This window comes from Penaeus japonicus, unplaced genomic scaffold, assembly GCF_977035675.1.
Source record: "Penaeus japonicus unplaced genomic scaffold, GWHDUDI00000001_assembly GWHDUDI00000015, whole genome shotgun sequence".
Classification (NCBI taxonomy): Eukaryota; Metazoa; Arthropoda; class Malacostraca; order Decapoda; family Penaeidae; genus Penaeus; species Penaeus japonicus.
Genome location: NW_028234417.1, coordinates 23202543 through 23220042, shown reverse-complemented (window position 1 = coordinate 23220042; position 17500 = coordinate 23202543). Strand labels below are relative to the sequence as shown.

The 17500-nt window shown below is 33.3% G+C and overlaps 3 protein-coding genes across 13 annotated transcripts in view; 1 reads left to right on the top strand and 2 right to left on the bottom strand.

Annotated features, from left to right (window-relative positions):
* Positions 1–4029, bottom strand: part of Cluap1 (clusterin associated protein 1) — an 8344-nt gene extending 4315 nt beyond the window's left edge. The window contains exons 1-5 of one of the 4 annotated variants that reach the window (XM_086544712.1): positions 3984–4029; positions 3785–3857; positions 2322–2518; positions 1855–2037; positions 1609–1698 (exon numbers count right to left, since the gene is read on the bottom strand). In XM_086544712.1, the coding sequence (XP_086400838.1) occupies positions 1609–1698; positions 1855–2037; positions 2322–2518; positions 3785–3806 (492 nt within the window). In that variant the 5' untranslated portion in view covers positions 3807–3857; positions 3984–4029. Of the gene's footprint in view, positions 1–1608; positions 1699–1854; positions 2038–2321; positions 2519–3560; positions 3643–3784; positions 3927–3983 lie in introns of those variants that run through there. The other 3 variants (XM_043007114.2, XM_086544713.1, XM_043007112.2) reach the window with 3 other exon arrangements.
* On the top strand, positions 3834–13774 carry LOC122247657 (putative ATP-dependent RNA helicase DHX35). Of its 7 annotated transcripts, none has more exons than XM_086544708.1 (15): positions 3834–3955; positions 5451–5516; positions 5736–5950; positions 6174–6410; positions 7062–7308; positions 7730–7891; positions 8189–8335; positions 8536–8677; positions 8925–9031; positions 9337–9516; positions 10909–11027; positions 12079–12262; positions 12378–12531; positions 12681–12811; positions 12996–13774. In XM_086544708.1, the coding sequence occupies exons 1-14, from the start codon at positions 3931–3933 to the stop codon at positions 12805–12807; spliced, it is 2112 nt and encodes a 703-aa protein (XP_086400834.1). In that variant the 5' UTR covers positions 3834–3930; the 3' UTR covers positions 12808–12811; positions 12996–13774. The 7 variants fall into 7 exon arrangements, with proteins under 7 accessions (XP_086400834.1, XP_086400833.1, XP_086400835.1 ...); XM_086544709.1 differs by lacking the exon at positions 3834–3955 and adding an exon at positions 4134–4179; XM_086544707.1 differs by lacking the exon at positions 12996–13774 and having other exon boundaries at positions 12681–12967.
* Positions 13181–17500, bottom strand: part of PDCD-5 (programmed cell death 5) — a 5551-nt gene continuing 1231 nt past the window's right edge. The window contains exons 2-5 of one of the 2 annotated variants that reach the window (XM_043007117.2): positions 16273–16320; positions 15522–15618; positions 14872–15035; positions 13181–14449 (exon numbers count right to left, since the gene is read on the bottom strand). In XM_043007117.2, the coding sequence (XP_042863051.1) occupies positions 14405–14449; positions 14872–15035; positions 15522–15618; positions 16273–16320 (354 nt within the window). In that variant the 3' untranslated portion in view covers positions 13181–14404. The remainder of the gene's footprint in view (positions 14450–14871; positions 15036–15521; positions 15619–16272; positions 16321–17500) is intronic. The other variant, XM_043007118.2, reaches the window with a different exon arrangement.

The window sequence follows — 17500 nt, the reverse complement described above, 5'->3', positions numbered from 1 at the left end:
ATTTTGAAATATACAAATAATGTTGTTGTTTTTTATCTTGCATTTTTCAATTTTCAAGTCTCTTCTACACCTTTAGTTAGCTACATTAACTCAATCTCTAGCTTAATTGAGTAGAAAGGTTTCCTCTACTGTAACTGCAAGGGTCTCTAGTCTCTGTCGACTTCAAGCATTAATCCCATTCTGCTATGAAGACCATTTCCCACACAACAAACCAATATCAATAAAAGTTACAGCTTTTAAACCACTTTGCAATAATAAACACACAAGAATTTGGAATGGAATGTTGACATAATAAACAGCCATAATTAACCTTTCTTCTATTGTACACAAAAACTGTTAGTTTCAATATCATCCTGATTATCTTTCCTATTTGTTATATAAAAACAATCTATACTAATAGGTATGCAAATAGGTATTGTCAAAAGAACTACAGAATGCCTTCCTGTTATTATAGTTAGATTAAAATGTAATGATGCAGTTAACAATTTCTAATTTATTTTCTAAGATAATAAATAATGATTTTTTTTTCTTACTAGAATGCAGGTTGTTACAAAAACTTTTCATCATTCATTCTCACATCCACAAAAATACTAAAGGACTTGAGTGATACTCTTTTAACCCTCTCTAAACCAATTATGCAATGGGACAATCATAACAGATGATGATGATGATGATGATGATGATGATGATGATGATGATGATGATGATGATGATGATGATGATGATGATGATGATGATGATGATGATGATGATGATGATGATGATGATGGAGGATGGATACAATAAATACTTAAATCAAGTATCATTTGCTGACTCTTCCAGATATTGTCTAGCCAACATATAGCCACTAATTGTGCTTAATAATAATATTCCATTCAAAGACATCTCTCATGCATAGCACACCAAAATGGTTCTGTCTTTGTGCATACTGATGGTGGAAAGTATCTAAATAATTTACCTTTTTACTATTAATTCCTGAAAAAGAGACAAGGATGAGAATTGAATATTTTTTTAAGTCATTTGTGTGTCCTTGATAAATCTTTGGCTGAAATTTATTCAGTCATGGTTACACATAATTCACACTGTTTAAACATTTTACAATATAAAATTATACTCATGAAATTAAGAAAAAGAATCAAATATATATACCTGAGTGCAGATACAAGCACTTCATATTTCTCAGGAATTCTTACACTTTTATATATCTTATCATTGCTCAGCTCACATATCATATGTAAATATTATATATACAGTAACTTTGGATCATTATTCATATGTTTATAAATACCTTCACAGAAATACATTAATCTGAACAGATAGGAAATACATATATTTTTCAAAAGACACACATAACTAGCAATACTGTTAAATATCAACAACCTTAAAAGGAAAAGTCCTAGCAATTAATTTACTGTAAGCAAAACAAATTTCTGAATATTACTGCAAAAATCTTATTTTCTTTACAGATTTGAGACTCCCAGATCATTCCATCCATTTACTTTCTTTCACATATCAAAATGTTTTGGGATTTCTACAATAAACAAGTACTTCTTCAGATAATACAGCCCATCAACATGTGGATAAAAACCTAACATAGTTCAAGCCTACCTTGTAATCAACTTCTCTTTTCAAACTATCATGCAGAGCAGTTGCATCCATTACAATAGTTGATGCAAGCTGACGTACTTCCCGCAATTCCTAAAATGAAAATCAATGTAATCAATATGATGAAAAATAACTCTACAGAGACTTATAAAATCGGATCATGTATGCAGTATTTCTTTCTTTCCTGAAGGCAGTGGCAAAAATATTTAAATATAGTACCACTATATCCAAACAATAATCAAAACTTACTTTTCCTGACAATGATGTTGAATACTTCTGATTCTCTACCTCATCTCCAGTGCATGTGCTTTCATTCAATGCTGTCTGCATAGCCTGATACAGACCAGAGGTTACCTTGAGCAGTTCTCGTGCAGCAAGTTTGTCTGCTCCATACAAGCGCAGGGTATTGAGGCGAAGTCCTAATTTCTGATACTAGTTTGTCAGAAAACAGAAAAAATATGATATGACATACTGCTGAACAGTCTTAGAAAGCTGATATTTAAAACTAATGATAATGTGTAATATCAAAATATATGGCAATAAATGCAATTAACCGTAAATATACATAGAAGAATATCTTTCCATTAAAAAAATCAAATACAAAATAATAGTTACATCAGTATATCAGGTATAATCAATAGACTGTACGTTCTCAAAAAAAATGACAAATAAATAAATAAATGTGATATAAAAAGTAACCAAAGTAAATAACTTACAAAGAAGACAGCAGCCATACGAATGAGTATCACACGGTCTTGCTCACAATCAATAGTGTCTGAGATGTCGGAATCACTGTCTACCATCTTGATGGACCATATGAGGATCTCTGCGACTAGAGGGAAATTGGGCGTAGAAAAGTTCTCCAGCGACACCAGTCGTGTGAAGCCCAGGGATCTTAGGTGTTCTATCAAGTCTATTGAAGTACAGAAGATAGAGCAGCTTTATATTTGTCTTTAAAATAATGTTAAAATAGGTATAACTTACTAAAAGGTCCACAGCCACATTAACAATATTGCTACCAAGAGCTGATAATATGCCAACCATTTACAGTAGTTTCATTTAAATAACTAACTATTCTGATGATCCTAGCTAAAATAGATCAGGAGGGCAGAAAGGATATCATGAAAATTATGGGCTAAAAATAAGCTAATAAAAAGGATTTATTATGCTGGTGGTTACAGGCAAGATGAGTTTTAAATTATTTACATAATATATGTCCTTTATTATCTGCCTCCAGCGATACTTCTGTGATCCAGAATATTTACGAAATACCTGTGTCCTTAACAAATAGACCTCTGCAACACATCTGTGACTGAAAATATCTACATAATAACATTACAAATAGCTCAATGCCATACGTCCGTGACCTAGAATATTTACGTAATATACCTGTCCCTTTTTGCAATAAGTCTGAGCAAGAAAACTTATGTAATACATATTTTTCCATGATAGATAACCCCATGCAATGACTTACACGGGCTTTCTTTTGCAAGAGCATACCAAAGTGAAGATTTTGCAGACTAGTTGGAGGGTGATACTAACAATGAGTTATAAGGGGAGGAGAAGCTGATTATTTTATACTGGTATGATTAGTAATTTTTATAAGTATTTTTATCTCTTTTCCACTTATATGCCATGCCTTCCCCCAACTAAGAGGTACAAGATCACATTATCACTCTATCTGGTTAACAAAAAAATAATCTATTATAAATGCAAAATCAGTTTATTAGCAATTCACCCATACTAGTTGCAATGACATTGGTAATGTGAAGCTTTTAATGATAATTACAATTATCAAAAGTTTCACATGCACACAAATGCACATGTATGCACACATGCATGCACACCTTCAACCACAACCACAACCACAACTACAACTACAATTACAACCATAACCACACCCACAACCACAACCATACCCACATCCACATTCACACCCACATTCACACACACACTGATATCAGTGTCCCAGTGGTCATCCACAAACATATGTCAGAAATGAATTGTGCATCACAAAACGATTCCCTAAATCACTAATGTCACAATGAAGTAATCAACCATACACTACCCATTGACACATCAAAGACACCAATGACATAAACAACCCAACTATTCTACAAGCAATTACCACATGATATATCATTAGTTTCTCCATATTTATCAAAGAATGACAACTCACTTCTTATCTCCCGGTAAGACATGCTGGCCGTTTCAAATTACAATATGTTCTCACAATGTCGTCTTGCTCTTGTCTAGAACAGAGGAACAGAAGAGGATCACTGCAAAATAACTGATAATGAAGATACGAGAATTTAGAGAAAACTGATGATTACCGACAGGTGTGACACAGGTGAACAACTCTCAAAAAGCATCCTTACGGTCTTTACACTTTTCCGTTTTCTATCCCAATTGATGAATGGAATATCATATATTTTTAAAAATACAATTATATTTCATCAAAAAATCGCAAATAACAGTGTAAACCACTTTGAAATATATTTATAAACAAATCCCTAGTACTATCAGCTGATTGTGACGTCACATGTAAACGTTTGACAACGTTGTCTTTCTGAAGTGAGGGTTTTGGACTTTTCAAAGGGTATTTTGGACTGTTTTGGGGGTTGTTTTTTATGCATCTTAGAGGGAAAGTGTGTGTGCATGTTTGGTGTTATACTTTTGTTTTGTAAACAAACAGAAAAGATATTTTATATGAGATAGTTTGTAGAACTTTGAAAGTAGATTTTTGAATTGCACACACAAACACACACACACACACACACACACACACACACACACACACACACACACACACACACACACACACACACACACACACACACACACACACACATACACATACACATACACATACACATACACATACACAACACATACACACACACACACACACACACACACACACACACACACACACAAGCACACACACACACACACACACACACACACACACACACACACACACACACACACACACACACACACACACATACACACACACACACACACATACATATATATAGACACACACACACCTACACACACACATACACTTATACACACTTATACTCACTTACACACACACTTATACACACATACACTCACACTCACACTCACATTTACTCACTCACTCACTCACATTTACTCACTCACTCACTCACTCACACATTCACAGACATACACACACACTCACACTCACACTCACACTCACACTCACATTCACACTCACACTCACATTCACACTCACATTCACACTCACATTCACACACACACACACACACACACACACACACACACACACACACACACACACACACACACACACACACACACACACACACACACACACACACACACACACACACACACACACACACATACCAACACCCACCTACACCAAACAAACATTGTTATCATTATTATAGTAAGGATTTTTTCTTCATTATTCATGATTATTGCAGTTAATCATGAGTAATGTAAGTACTAAATCAAAAGGAGACATTAAGGTTTTTCTATTAGCTATTCAAAACTAGGGAATTATGAAGGTTTTGAGGTATTCTTAAACAAATTATGAATCAGGTTCTGAACAGCACCAACAATATCCTAAAATCTGTTCCATCTGGACCTAATCATGAGGATTTGTTGTGAATTGCTTAAGTTAATAATCAGTGGAAACAGTCCATTTAGCTAAACGTTTATTTATGAATTTATACTTTTTAAGCTAAGTACTTTGATTAGTTTCTCAGGAAAGTTTTAATCCTGGGAATTAGATTAGAACATTCCTTAAAGAATAGCTAATTTTACCCTCTTTTTCATTTTTTTTCCAGGTTGTCGTGTCAGATGCAAAGTTAGAACATCTACAATGTCTTACAAACTTAAATTTTTGAAACCAGGTAAGATGACATGCTTGTCCATAGAGATATGTATATACATGCACTCATATATATGAACAGATATGTAAATAGGAAACAATAGATAAAAGCTTTTAAATTAACTTAATCCTGTATCACCAATATCTCTACCCAAGGAAAATTATTTACATCAAGGTCACTTTTTTTATGTAGAGAGTATACTTAATACATTACAGCATTACTCCTCATAATTTGCTTCAGGTGATGACATATTCAGCGAAGACCGTAGTGATGTGGATAAGACAAGTGGGACATCCTTCATCTACAATCCCCACCACTCTATGACAATTGATAAACAGCGTCAGAGGTTGCCTGTTTTCCCTGCAAGGAACCACATACTCTATTTGATTGAGAAATTTCAGACCACCATAGTTGTTGGTGAGACTGGGTCTGGGAAGAGTACGCAAATACCGCAGGTAATTAGATGGTGAATGGTTGCGAGAGGTGTGATTAGGGTTTGAATATAGTGTTTTTAGGTTTTCCTTTGTTTTTCCATATTTTTGCTTTCTTGTTTTTTACTTATGATATGATTGTAATCTTAATATTTTATTCTTTGGAAGGATTATGTTCTTCATAGTTTAAACATCATAAAATCAGAAATGGATATGATATTTTAACCATTAACCTTTTCTTATTCAGTATCTCAGAGAGTCTGGTTGGCCTGTAGATGGCATAGTAGGAATAACACAGCCTAGGCGTGTTGCATGCACCTCACTTGCCACTCGGGTCGCAGATGAGTGTGATGTCATATTGGGACGAGAAGTTGGTTATTCCATACGTTTTGATGATCGCTGCATACCAGGGACCACACAAATAAAGTACATGACGGAAGGCATACTTGTGCGAGAGATGATGGCAGATCCCTTGCTAAGACAGGTAGGCTGTTTTGTGTTCTTTTGCTCTCCATGATAGGGAACATATTATTTTTATTGCAAGCAGCTGGGCAGTGTTTTAGAGTTCAGAGCAGTGAAGGGCCCCATTTGTTTTGGCCTTTTAATTGCATAATTTATATGTAGTTCTTTGAATGAACATTTTTGCTAAGGGGTATAGATCACTATCAGGCTACCCCTAAGGTGTTCTATTATGTATCACGTGATTTGAATCTGATTTTCCCACACTTCTACCATCTTTGAAGAGTTCTAGGAATTGTTCAACAATCACTGATTTTACAAGAACATGAGGTCCTGTCTTTTCTTGACATTTATTCTTTATGCACTTCTCATATGTAATCTCTGTAATTTTTGCCCTTTGCTTTGTTCCTTTGATATTGTATAGTATTAATGACTCACCTGCTTTGTTTTGTTTTTCAATTGAACTTGATTTTAGTATTCTTTATATTTCCTATTTACATGATTTATTCCCCAACAAATATAATTCAGGATTTTTTTTTTCTATGACAGGTAATTGATAAAATATATTTCCTTATAATCAGTCATAAACACTAAAGTTTGCACTAATCTTTAAGGTATGTAATGGATAAAGTTTCCTTTATTTAAACATCTTTTAATAATGTTTCAAATTTTCCAGTACTCAGTAATGATTTTGGATGAGGTGCATGAAAGAACCCTGTACACAGACATAGTTCTGGGACTAATGAAGAAAATTTTAAAAAGACGTCGAGATTTGCGTTTAGTCATCAGCTCGGCAACTGTGGATGCAGATCAGCTGTACAACTTTTTCAACTTCAACACAACCAACAACAAAGAGAAAGACACAGCAGCTGTAATATCAGTGGAAGGCCGTACCCATCCAGTTGACATCCATTATCTGGAGGGTAAATTAGAAGATTTTTTGCTCAAGTTTCTCTTTTATGTTCACAGTGTTTCTCTATGAGTTTTTCTTTTATCTCACAAACATGTATTAAACCAATGGGAAATTTTAATTGAATAGCTTTTCTCAATGGAGAAACTGATATATCAATAGTATAATGATGTTAAATGTTTGCTATTCATCCATGTATATTTATGGAATTGTCTGTTTGATAGTCTTTTTATAATGCTTTTCCACTAGCATAGAACAATGTCATGAGTTGCATAACTTGGTTCATTGATTCTTACAAGGCACTTGTTCTAAATTTAATATTTATATTTGAAATGGCCACCATCCTTATTCTAAACAATTTGAGGAAAACACCCTATCTGCTGTCACTATATTGCAGACATTTTATTCCAATAATGTCTTTATCCTATCATCAGAAGGAGCAGCTGACTATGTAAAGTGTAGTGTTGAGACAGTGATGAAGATCCACAAAAAAGAACCTGCTGGGGATGTTCTGGTCTTTCTGACAGGAGTCGAAGAGGTGGACAACTGTGTGTCATATCTGAAGGAAGAGGCTGCTTCTCTCAAGAAAAATGAAGGTTGTTAGAATGGTTACTGTTCTTATTAATGTTGCTATTGTTGTTCTTATTTTTAATAGTGCTATCGATTATGCTTTTTGCATCACATTTTTGTGATTTGGAAGAAAGTTTTTTCCTCATACGTGATGCTGCTGCTATACAGAATATAAGATTTTGTAATTACTTATAGGAGATAGAATATTAAGTACAATGCAAGGAGCAAAACACAAGCAATGACTTTAAGAAAAAAAATCTTGTAATATTTATGGATTTATAAGTTTAATCCTTTCCTGATGGCATTATTGTCTCCTCTCTCAGATTCTCTGCTTATTTTACCAATGCATGGGAGTCTGAGTAACAATGAACAGTTGCGTGCCTTCCAGTCCTCACCTGTTGGAGTAAGAAAAGTTGTTGTGGCAACAAATATTGCTGAGACATCTGTTACAATTCCTGGTATTGTCTATGGTAAGATATCTTTTTTATTGTATGATATTTATATATTTTTAAATTAATGAAATTTTTGGAATTACAAAGTAGCTGTATAATTAAATTGATACCATGATTTTTTTTAAACAAGAGATTTCATTGTTGGATGTATCTTGTACCATCTCTTATAAAAATCTCTTATTCAAAGTCATGATATATTTCTGTTCTCCTACACATAGTGGTGGACTGTGGGTTTGCAAAACTTCGATGGTACAATGTGAAGAGTCACACAGATTCCTTGGTAGTTGTTCCTACTTCAAAAGCATCTGCCACTCAGAGAGCTGGAAGAGCAGGAAGAGTGCGATCAGGAAAAGTATACAGGTAAAGTGATCTTTTCTTTAAACATCTTCTGCATATCAATTTTTTTTCCTGTTATTTTTATTGTTGCTCTTATTATTAATGATATTAAAACTCATTAATGTAATTAATTGATTGCTGATTCATTTTTCTCTCTCTTGCATTTGTTATATATGGAATTATAGCACAGAAGTCCTCACATTTTGAGTTCTTTCACTAAATTGATTATTATATGTCTTTAAGTATAAAGCTATTTATATTGTATCACTAGGTTGTATCCAGAGGAAGAGTTTGACAAATTAAGTGAAGTCACCCCACCTGAGATGGTCAGAACAAATCTCTCACCAGCAGTTCTTAGCCTCATGGCCTTAGGGATCGGTAAATATAGTTTTACAATAGATATGAATTAATATTTTTTATGTTATGATATTGTTAATCTTTATGTATATAATTGTAGCTTATATAATTTCACATTTATCAGCACATTAAGATGATCTGTTTATTTTTCCTTGTCTTACATCTATTTTTTTTCATATTTATCTTCTACATCTCTTTTCCTTTTCATATTTTCTGCTTCTCTGTCTCCTGTTTACTTCTCTTCCTCAACATCTTCTTATGCTTGCTTTCCTTTCTACTATATTTCCTTTCTATACATCATCTCATGCTTTCTTTTCCCCCTCTAGAAAATATGCTTAGATTTGACTTCCCTTCGCCACCTCCTGCCCGACACCTGACAGCTGCCTTGGATGAACTTGTTGCCCTTGGAGCTCTCACTGAAGTAGGCACACTGACCAAACCCCTAGGACAGCAGATGGCTGAGTTTCCCTTGTCTCCACAGCTAGCCAAGATGCTGTTAGTCTCAGGTGGGTGTGGAAGCTATTCACATTTAAGAGAGAAATTGAAAAGGTAATTATAGCAAGTAGGTTATGTATGGATTTTTTCTTTTTTCTTTTTTTCTTTTTCTTTTTCCTTTTTCTTTTTCTTTTTCTTTTTCTTTTTTGCTTTCTTTTTCCTTTTTTTCTTCATTATTTTCTTCTTTTCTTTTTCTCTCTCTCTCTCTCTCTCTCTCTTTCTTTCTTTCTTTTTCCTTTTCATTTTCCTTTTCTTTCTCTCTTTTTCTTTTTCCTTTTCCTTTTCCTTCTCTCTTTTTCTTTCTTTCTCTTTTTCTTCTCTCTCTCATTCTTTCCTTTTCCTTTTCCTTTTCTTTCTCTTTCTCTCTCTCTTTTTCTTTCTTTCTCTTTTTCTTTCTCTCTCTCTCTTTTTCTTTTTCCTTTTCCTTTTCCTTTTCCTTTCTCTCTCTTTTTCCTTTTCTTTCTCTTTTTCCTTTTCTTCCTCTCTCTCTCTCTCTCTCTCTCTCTCTCTTCCTTCTCTCTTCTCTCTTTTCTCTCTTCTCTCCTCTTCTCTCTCTCTTTTCTTTCCTTTTCCTCTTTCTCTCTCTTTTCTCTTTCTTTTCCTTTTCCTTTCCTTTTCCTCTCTCTCTTTTCTTTCTCTCTCCCCTTTTTTCTTTTCATTTTTATTTTTATTTTCATCTTTCTTTCTCTTTTTCTTTTTCTCTTTCTATCTTTCTTTCTTTTTCTTTTTCTTTTTTTTCTTTTTCTCTTTTCTTCTTTCTCCTTCTCTTTTCTCTCTCTCTCTCTCTCTCTCTCTCTCTCTTTCTCTTTCTATTTCCTTTTCCTTTTCCTTTTCTGTCTCTCTCTTTTTCTTCTCTCTCCCACTTTTTCTTTTTCATTTTCATTTTCATTTTCTTTCTCTTTTTCTTTCTTTCTCTTTTTCTTCTCTATCTCTCTCCCTCTCTCTTTCTTTCTTTTTCTTTTTTTCTTTTCTTTTCCTTTTTTTTCTTTTTTTTTCTTTTGTCTATTTATTTTTCTTTTTCTTTCTTTTTCTTTCTCCCTTTCTCTTTTTCTCTCTCTTTTTCCTCTCTCTTCTCTTTTAGTTTCCTTAAGTGCTTTACCAGTGTTGGTATGCATAGTGAGGCAAGCTTGTTTAGGAAGAGTTGTAGGTGATTATTCATGAGAAATCATTCACACTAAAGTAGTCACTGATTGTTTCAGTCTTTGTGAATTATCTGTTAAGAGAATGTGTCCCCACATAAGATTTAGTTTCACACATTTAACTGAAAATTATGGTTACACTAGATGTTTCAAGTTAATCATAATCCTGTACCAAAAAAACAAACTTGAGAAGTCAGTACTTGTAAAATTATTAATGTTGTATGTATCTAAGTTAACTTACAATTCACTTATTCAATATTCTAGGAGACTTTGGATGTTCACAAGAAATACTGTCTGTAGTAGCAATGCTGCAAGTTCAAAATGTATTCATAACCCCCAGAGGCAAGGGAACTGAAGCAAAAATATGCCACAGAAAGTTTCAGGTAAGAATGCACAAAAGTTTTAGAAATGATGGAAGTGAGACATACTGATAGACTGGTAAAAAGAGAAAAGGAAATAATATTGCATATTGTCACACAGTAAGATATCAGGACTATGATATTGTTAGCCTTCAAACCTATTAACAGGGTACAAGAGCTTGATGCACTGCTGTGCTCAGCCTTTGAGAAGTGCCCATGAACAGAGACCAAATAAAACAAGGCTTTGTTGTTCATCCTATTGTCCTCATAATACTCTTTTGTTCCTAACTGGAACAAGCTAGGAATAGGTAAATGGAGACAGAAAGAGATGGAGGAGGAGGAGAGTGATGGGTAAGATAAAGAAAGATAGATAAATGATCATGTAGGGGGGTACAAAAAAGGCTTCATTAACAAAAGAAACACTGAAGGAGAAGAGTATAATAAAACAGGAAGGAGGAAATTTCAGATAATTGTGATTATTGATATAGTAAGAAGACAAAGCAGTTAATAAACACTGATTATACATTATCTGTCACATTATCACCAATAGGCTGTTTCATGGACTCCTACACACTCCAGCTAGCAATAAAACAAGTGCTCTCAGCTTCCCACCTCTCAAAGTGATTTTCACTCATTCTGTTCCAAGGGGCAACAATTTATTTATAAAGTGTTGAAAAATGTGTATATACAAATACAACTACATTGTGTATATACAAATGTAACTGTACAATGTGTACATATGGTGAAAATGTTAAGAAGTCATCCGTTGTCTCAGAAATATTCTGATGATGTGATATCAAGTCATCCATCATGAAGGAGTTAAAATTTGCCAGTCTGTAGAAGAACTAGGTCATCACTAGCCACAGATAAAGGAAAGATAGGATTTAATAAAAGATGGTAAGTAGCAAAAGAAAGAAACAGAAACTTAGGTGAAGTTTTTAAAAATATAATAAAAAAATACAAGTTAAGAGTGATAGAAATTACTTTCTGCTCACTTTCATGCTTTATATAAAAAGAGAGAAAGAAGGAAAAGAAAAAGAGTTATTGAACAGAATACTTTCTTTCTATTTTTTAGGTGAATGAAGGAGACCTGATAACCTTGTTAAATGTATTCACTGCTTATGTCAAACAAGGTGAATCAAAGCAGTGGTGTGTCAAAAACTTCATCAATCACCGTGCACTCCGGAGAGCAGCTGAAATGCGAAGCAGAATGGAAAAACTAATTGTTAATTTTGAAATTCCTATAAAGTCATGTGAAGGTTAGAACACTTTTAGAACACTTTTATCACCTAAAGTATACAACTTTTTGAACAATAGATATTTGAGCAAATGGCATGAGTATTGGTAGTAACATCTGACTTTTTCACATGATAGGTGGTGTGGATGCAGTCTGCAAATGTATTACAGCTGGTATGTTTCCAAATGCTGCTTTTCTCCACCATTCTGGATCATATAAAACTGTGAGAGGACAACAAACCCTGCACATCCATCCATCCTCTATGCTCTACAAAGAAAGTCAACCGCAGTGGTATGGTCTAGAATGTTAACTGAAAGTAATGTTATATAAGACATGAAACAGCTCTTTTTAACCCTTGTGACATTTAATGCAATACAATGTAAACAAGTGTTTAACCTAGGTGAGACTTTACTTTGAGGTCTAATTATACTTTCTTTCAGGGTGCTGTTTCACGAGGTGCTACACACATCTCGTGTATTCATGAGGGACCTTACTGTCATTGATCCTGCCTGGTTATTGGAACTCACACCTCATTTCTATGAGAAAGCAACCCTAAGGAATCAATAAATTTGTAATTTATAATAAACTCCTCATAATTACTTTTTTGTATAATGATACATGTCCTATATCAGAAAGGGATTTCTGGTATTCCCATTCTCTTCCAGTTAACTGCAATTTGAACCAGTATTGTTTTGCAGTCATGATAATATACATTACCAATTAAGTATTACAGTCTTTTAACTTAATCCTGACAGGCCCAGCGAGAACTGGCAACGCCCTACACCGGGCCTAAGTAATATCGCCTCGGGGACGTCACACAGGTGTGTTGCCCCATCATCAGGCACGATGGTGTGTCACACTGGTGTGACACACTGTCATCATTGGGTTAATATCAGCTCATCAGTGTAACACTATTAAAAGCAGGAAGCAAAACTAGTAGTACTGCAATTTAGACTTTATTAATAAACAAGTATAAGCAATCATAGAACAGAAATTGACTAAACACAATAGTACAAAACATACCCACTCAATACAATTGAGACAGCTTTGTTGTGACTATAACATGAGACTAGTTTGTTAATTACCTTCTGAAGGTTACAATTAACTGTTACCTAACAGAATATCATTAAAAACTAGCCTGTTCTGCTCTCCTTCATTATTCTGAATAGCAAAATACATTGTCATGTATTGTCTTCCAACAACAGAAGTGAAAACGTTCCAAGGCAAGCTACTCACAGAGTAGACTCATAGTCGATTTTAATACCAAGGCCACACATCACGTACTAACAACAACCCTAATCTCACTTTGGATGAATAATACAAGCTGACAATTAGTTGTTTGAAATATTAAAATTGGGTTGCATAGTGCCTACTTAGTTCTCCAATTCTATCAGTTACATATGTAACTTTATATTAATTAAGCCATGAATTTCAAGCCTGGGATTATGCATAGTGCAAAGGACGCAAATCTTTCATAGTAGAGGGTCATAGTATAAAGTGCAACTTAAGTTATTCAGTTATTACACATTTGGCAGGGCTTGTGAAAAAATACATTGGTTTCTGCAAACTTTGTTTCAAACCCCCAACAATCTCTTTTTATAGAAAAAAATCTATAATCAGGTATTCAATATTGCTGACTGATTGTTTTATCAAGCAGATCTTAGAAGTGAGATATTAAGAAATTGTGTTGAGAGCATAAATAAGCAGTTTGCCATAACTTCAGATCCGGTAAAAACAAACTGAAACATCATACCTCTTCAAAATTCAAAAAAGTTGAGCAAAAATTAACAGCACAAACAAAAGAGAAAACCTTAAGAGAAAACCAAGTCATGAATTCTCAATGATGATTATTTTTATGTTCATTTTACTTCAAGAAAAGAAAAAGACAAGAGTATCAATAACAAAGCAGTGTTCTTTTATTGTTACCAATAAGCACAAGAGAAAAACATTTCCTCTTTAGTTCATATCAGACAAAAAAAAAAAAAAAAAAAAAAAAAAAAGTTTCAAAATTTATACTTCAAGAGAAAGGCAACCTGTGAGAAACAGATATCAAAACATGGTTAAGAAATGGTCTAGAAAAGCGGAGTTTAAATGTAGGCAAAATCTGTGCTTCATGGCTTAAGTCTGGGATTTTTTCTTTTGCTTTCTTCTTGTGGCATTTGATTTACCAATCATCATCATCATCAAGAGCAGCGCGTCGTCGGTCAAACTGTGAAAGAGAATATTGAGACTGCTATACCTATTTCTATAATTTCCTTTCAAGCAATACAAGTGTGTGTAAAATGTAAGAGATAGAAAAATAACTTGTTCATATATTCTAAATTCATTATATTATATCATATATCATATATCTATTATCTTATGTTTATTTATATATATATATATATATATATATATATATATATATATATATATATATATATATATATATATATATATATATATATATATATTAAACTCTCACTCACTTGCACACCAACTCTCACTCTCGCTCTCAATCTCAATCTCTCATTTTCACACTTATTCACCATCACACTCATAATTGCTCTCACATTTACAATCACTCATTCATGCTCACACTCACTATTTTCAATACACAAGTAATCAAGTGGAAAACCCATCATAACATACCTTCACTGTTGTTGTTTTCTGGGTTTGTGCATTAACTCTTTCTACAAGGCCAATGAGGTCGTTTTCTGACAGCTTCCCACCAATCTGACCTGAAGTTGCCATTTGAACAATGACCGATTCAACTTGCTTGCCTTTCTCCGGCTTGGCTACCATGATGGTGTTTACTGTTTTAAGCAACAAAGAAAACAATTATACTGATGGATAATTTACTGCAGTAAAACAGAACATGGCCTATAACTTTATTGTTTAAGTTACCCTTCCAAAATGGGCAATATTTCAAGATGTGTTTTATATTGTTTTCTATAGACTTATGGTATGCTATATGGGTTTATATATGATATATTAACAAAGTGATACTAATTATCATTTGGTATAATGTGTTAGTTTCACAACTGAAGGACTAACAAGCTTGTATTTTGAGAAAAAAAAAATGCAATGCAAAAGTGATCCGATCCTGTGAAAAATGCCCATAGCAGAAGGGTAAAAAAAAAAATTTCACAGTAGGCAAGGACACAAAGAACTATACTTTTATTTTATTTACAATCCTGAACATATACTCATGAGAGAAATCTAATTTTAGAAACTGGTCTTTTACCACTTGTGCTAAGCATTAAAAATAATTTTGGCAAACTATTCAAGTATGTACTTACACCTTGCTCTTGCCTGCTGGTCAAGCACCTGGTTTAGCAGCCCATTGATTGCCTGCTGTTGCTGCTGCATCATCTCCTCCTGCTTCTGTTGCTGACCCTGAAAAAGTTGAGCCAATGATTGTAATATTCTTGACAATAATTGTGAACATGTGCAGTTACAGCTTCTGGTTCAGTACAAATTCTATATAACAATATTGAAAAAATAGGTACACATTACTCTGCAATACACATTTAAATTTAAGAACCTGCTAATAAGTACAAAGAAAGAAAGATTGGACATAAACAATACTTTCTACATACAGTTCTGAGAATTTCAGGAACAACTCTTAACTACATTCAACACAATATACGAGCTCTTTCTTTTTTACTTAAATGGTATTATTCATAAATTTCAAGTCATGCAGTATTATAAACCAAGATTAATAGGAGGAAAAATAATGTTCAATTAATTTTCACGTACTTTGAGTATAAATATAATTTTTGGTGAGCAATGATGCTGATATAATAATTGTAACCCATAAATACAAACCACAGTGTTACCAGAATCATCTTTTGCTTCATAAACAGTGAACAAATATCAAGAGCATTACATTACTAGAATCACCCAGGGTAAAAAGTATCAAATATATAAGCAATAACATTTGATTACAATGTCTTAAAATTATGGTTGTTAGTGATAAAAACACAAAGTTTAAAAAAATGTTAAGGAGGCAAGGTTATTGCACACTCAGGTATCATGTCAATCCTCTACCTGCATAGCTGGCTGATTACCAGGAACTTTGATTCCAAATGGAGAATCCTGTAGTTAGAGCATATGATAATAATACAATTTCAAAATAAGTATTATGAGGATTTTGTAAACAATATAAAAAAAAAAAAACTTACATTACCAATAAAAAAATTACAGTAATTCTTGAAGAGGTCTCCACATATAATACATGGCTTAAATAAATCTTAATGTCCTTGTTTTTGCAATTTTCATAAGGATTATTGATTTAAGAAATTAGCCATTACATAAAAACCCTTCCTCACTTGGGGAACTAGGACTATGATCTCTCACGGTTGGGAGAAGAGGGGGATGCTCGATATGCACCAGCATGGGATGAATGTGAGAAATAGCATTGAGAGAAATAGAACCACCACCATAGAAGTTATGAGAATTAGCTTGGCACAGCAGTTACAGGATATCGCTCCTTATCCTAAATATCTAAGGATCCCAGTAAAGTACTTTATGCAATGTTTTAGAAATAATCAACTAAAATTGTCTCAAAATACTCTAATTCCACAATTGTTTCTATATGAATGAATATTTTGGGAACTAATTACATTAGGCTACTGATCCACTATGTTGAAGTCCAAAATTCAAGAATGATGGAAGCAAACCACAACCCTAATAAGTGCTTCTAGCAGAGATTTACTTATATCTGCATAATTTTTTGAGTATAGAGACATGATGCTGAAAGCCCTTACTTCAAACTGTGAATATCACATTAATAATGCATGGCTAATTATCTTTATTTCTATCAATCAATAATGCATATAGTATACTTTAAGAACATTATCAATCCTGTATTTTTTCTGATAACTACAATGTGGGGTCTCCTCAAATATATCTTTTAAAACTAGAAACCAAAATGTGTTCAAAGTATTATAAAATATGTTATCTAGTTATGAATTTAAATTGTCACCTTATATCTAAAAACTATGCAGAGTTAAACTGTTCAGATTGGTCTAAAGGGAAATATGTTTTCCATGAACATTTTCTAAGCAATTTTTGTCTTTATAAAAATTATTTCTTTTTATGGAGCTTTTTACAATATTCAGAATATTATCTATAAAACAATTACGAAAGAATAATGAACTCCAACCATTAAAAGACGCGTCATCTTGCTATCTGACTTTAAAATGCACAAAAAAATTACTTTTATCTACAATAATTAAACCCTCTCAAAAAATGGGCTGTGTTTTAAGAATGCAGA

What these genes read in the sequence shown, in the direction of transcription:
- LOC122247657 (XM_086544708.1), top strand. Translation starts at nt 3,931, where the DNA reads ATGATTACCGACAGGTGTGACACAG. An exon ending in TGACATCCATTATCTGGAGG is followed by an intron (nt 7,309 to 7,729) that starts GTAAATTAGAAG and finishes TCCTATCATCAG; the next exon opens with AAGGAGCAGCTGACTATGTA. An exon ending in AATTCCTGGTATTGTCTATG is followed by an intron (nt 8,336 to 8,535) that starts GTAAGATATCTT and finishes TCCTACACATAG; the next exon opens with TGGTGGACTGTGGGTTTGCA.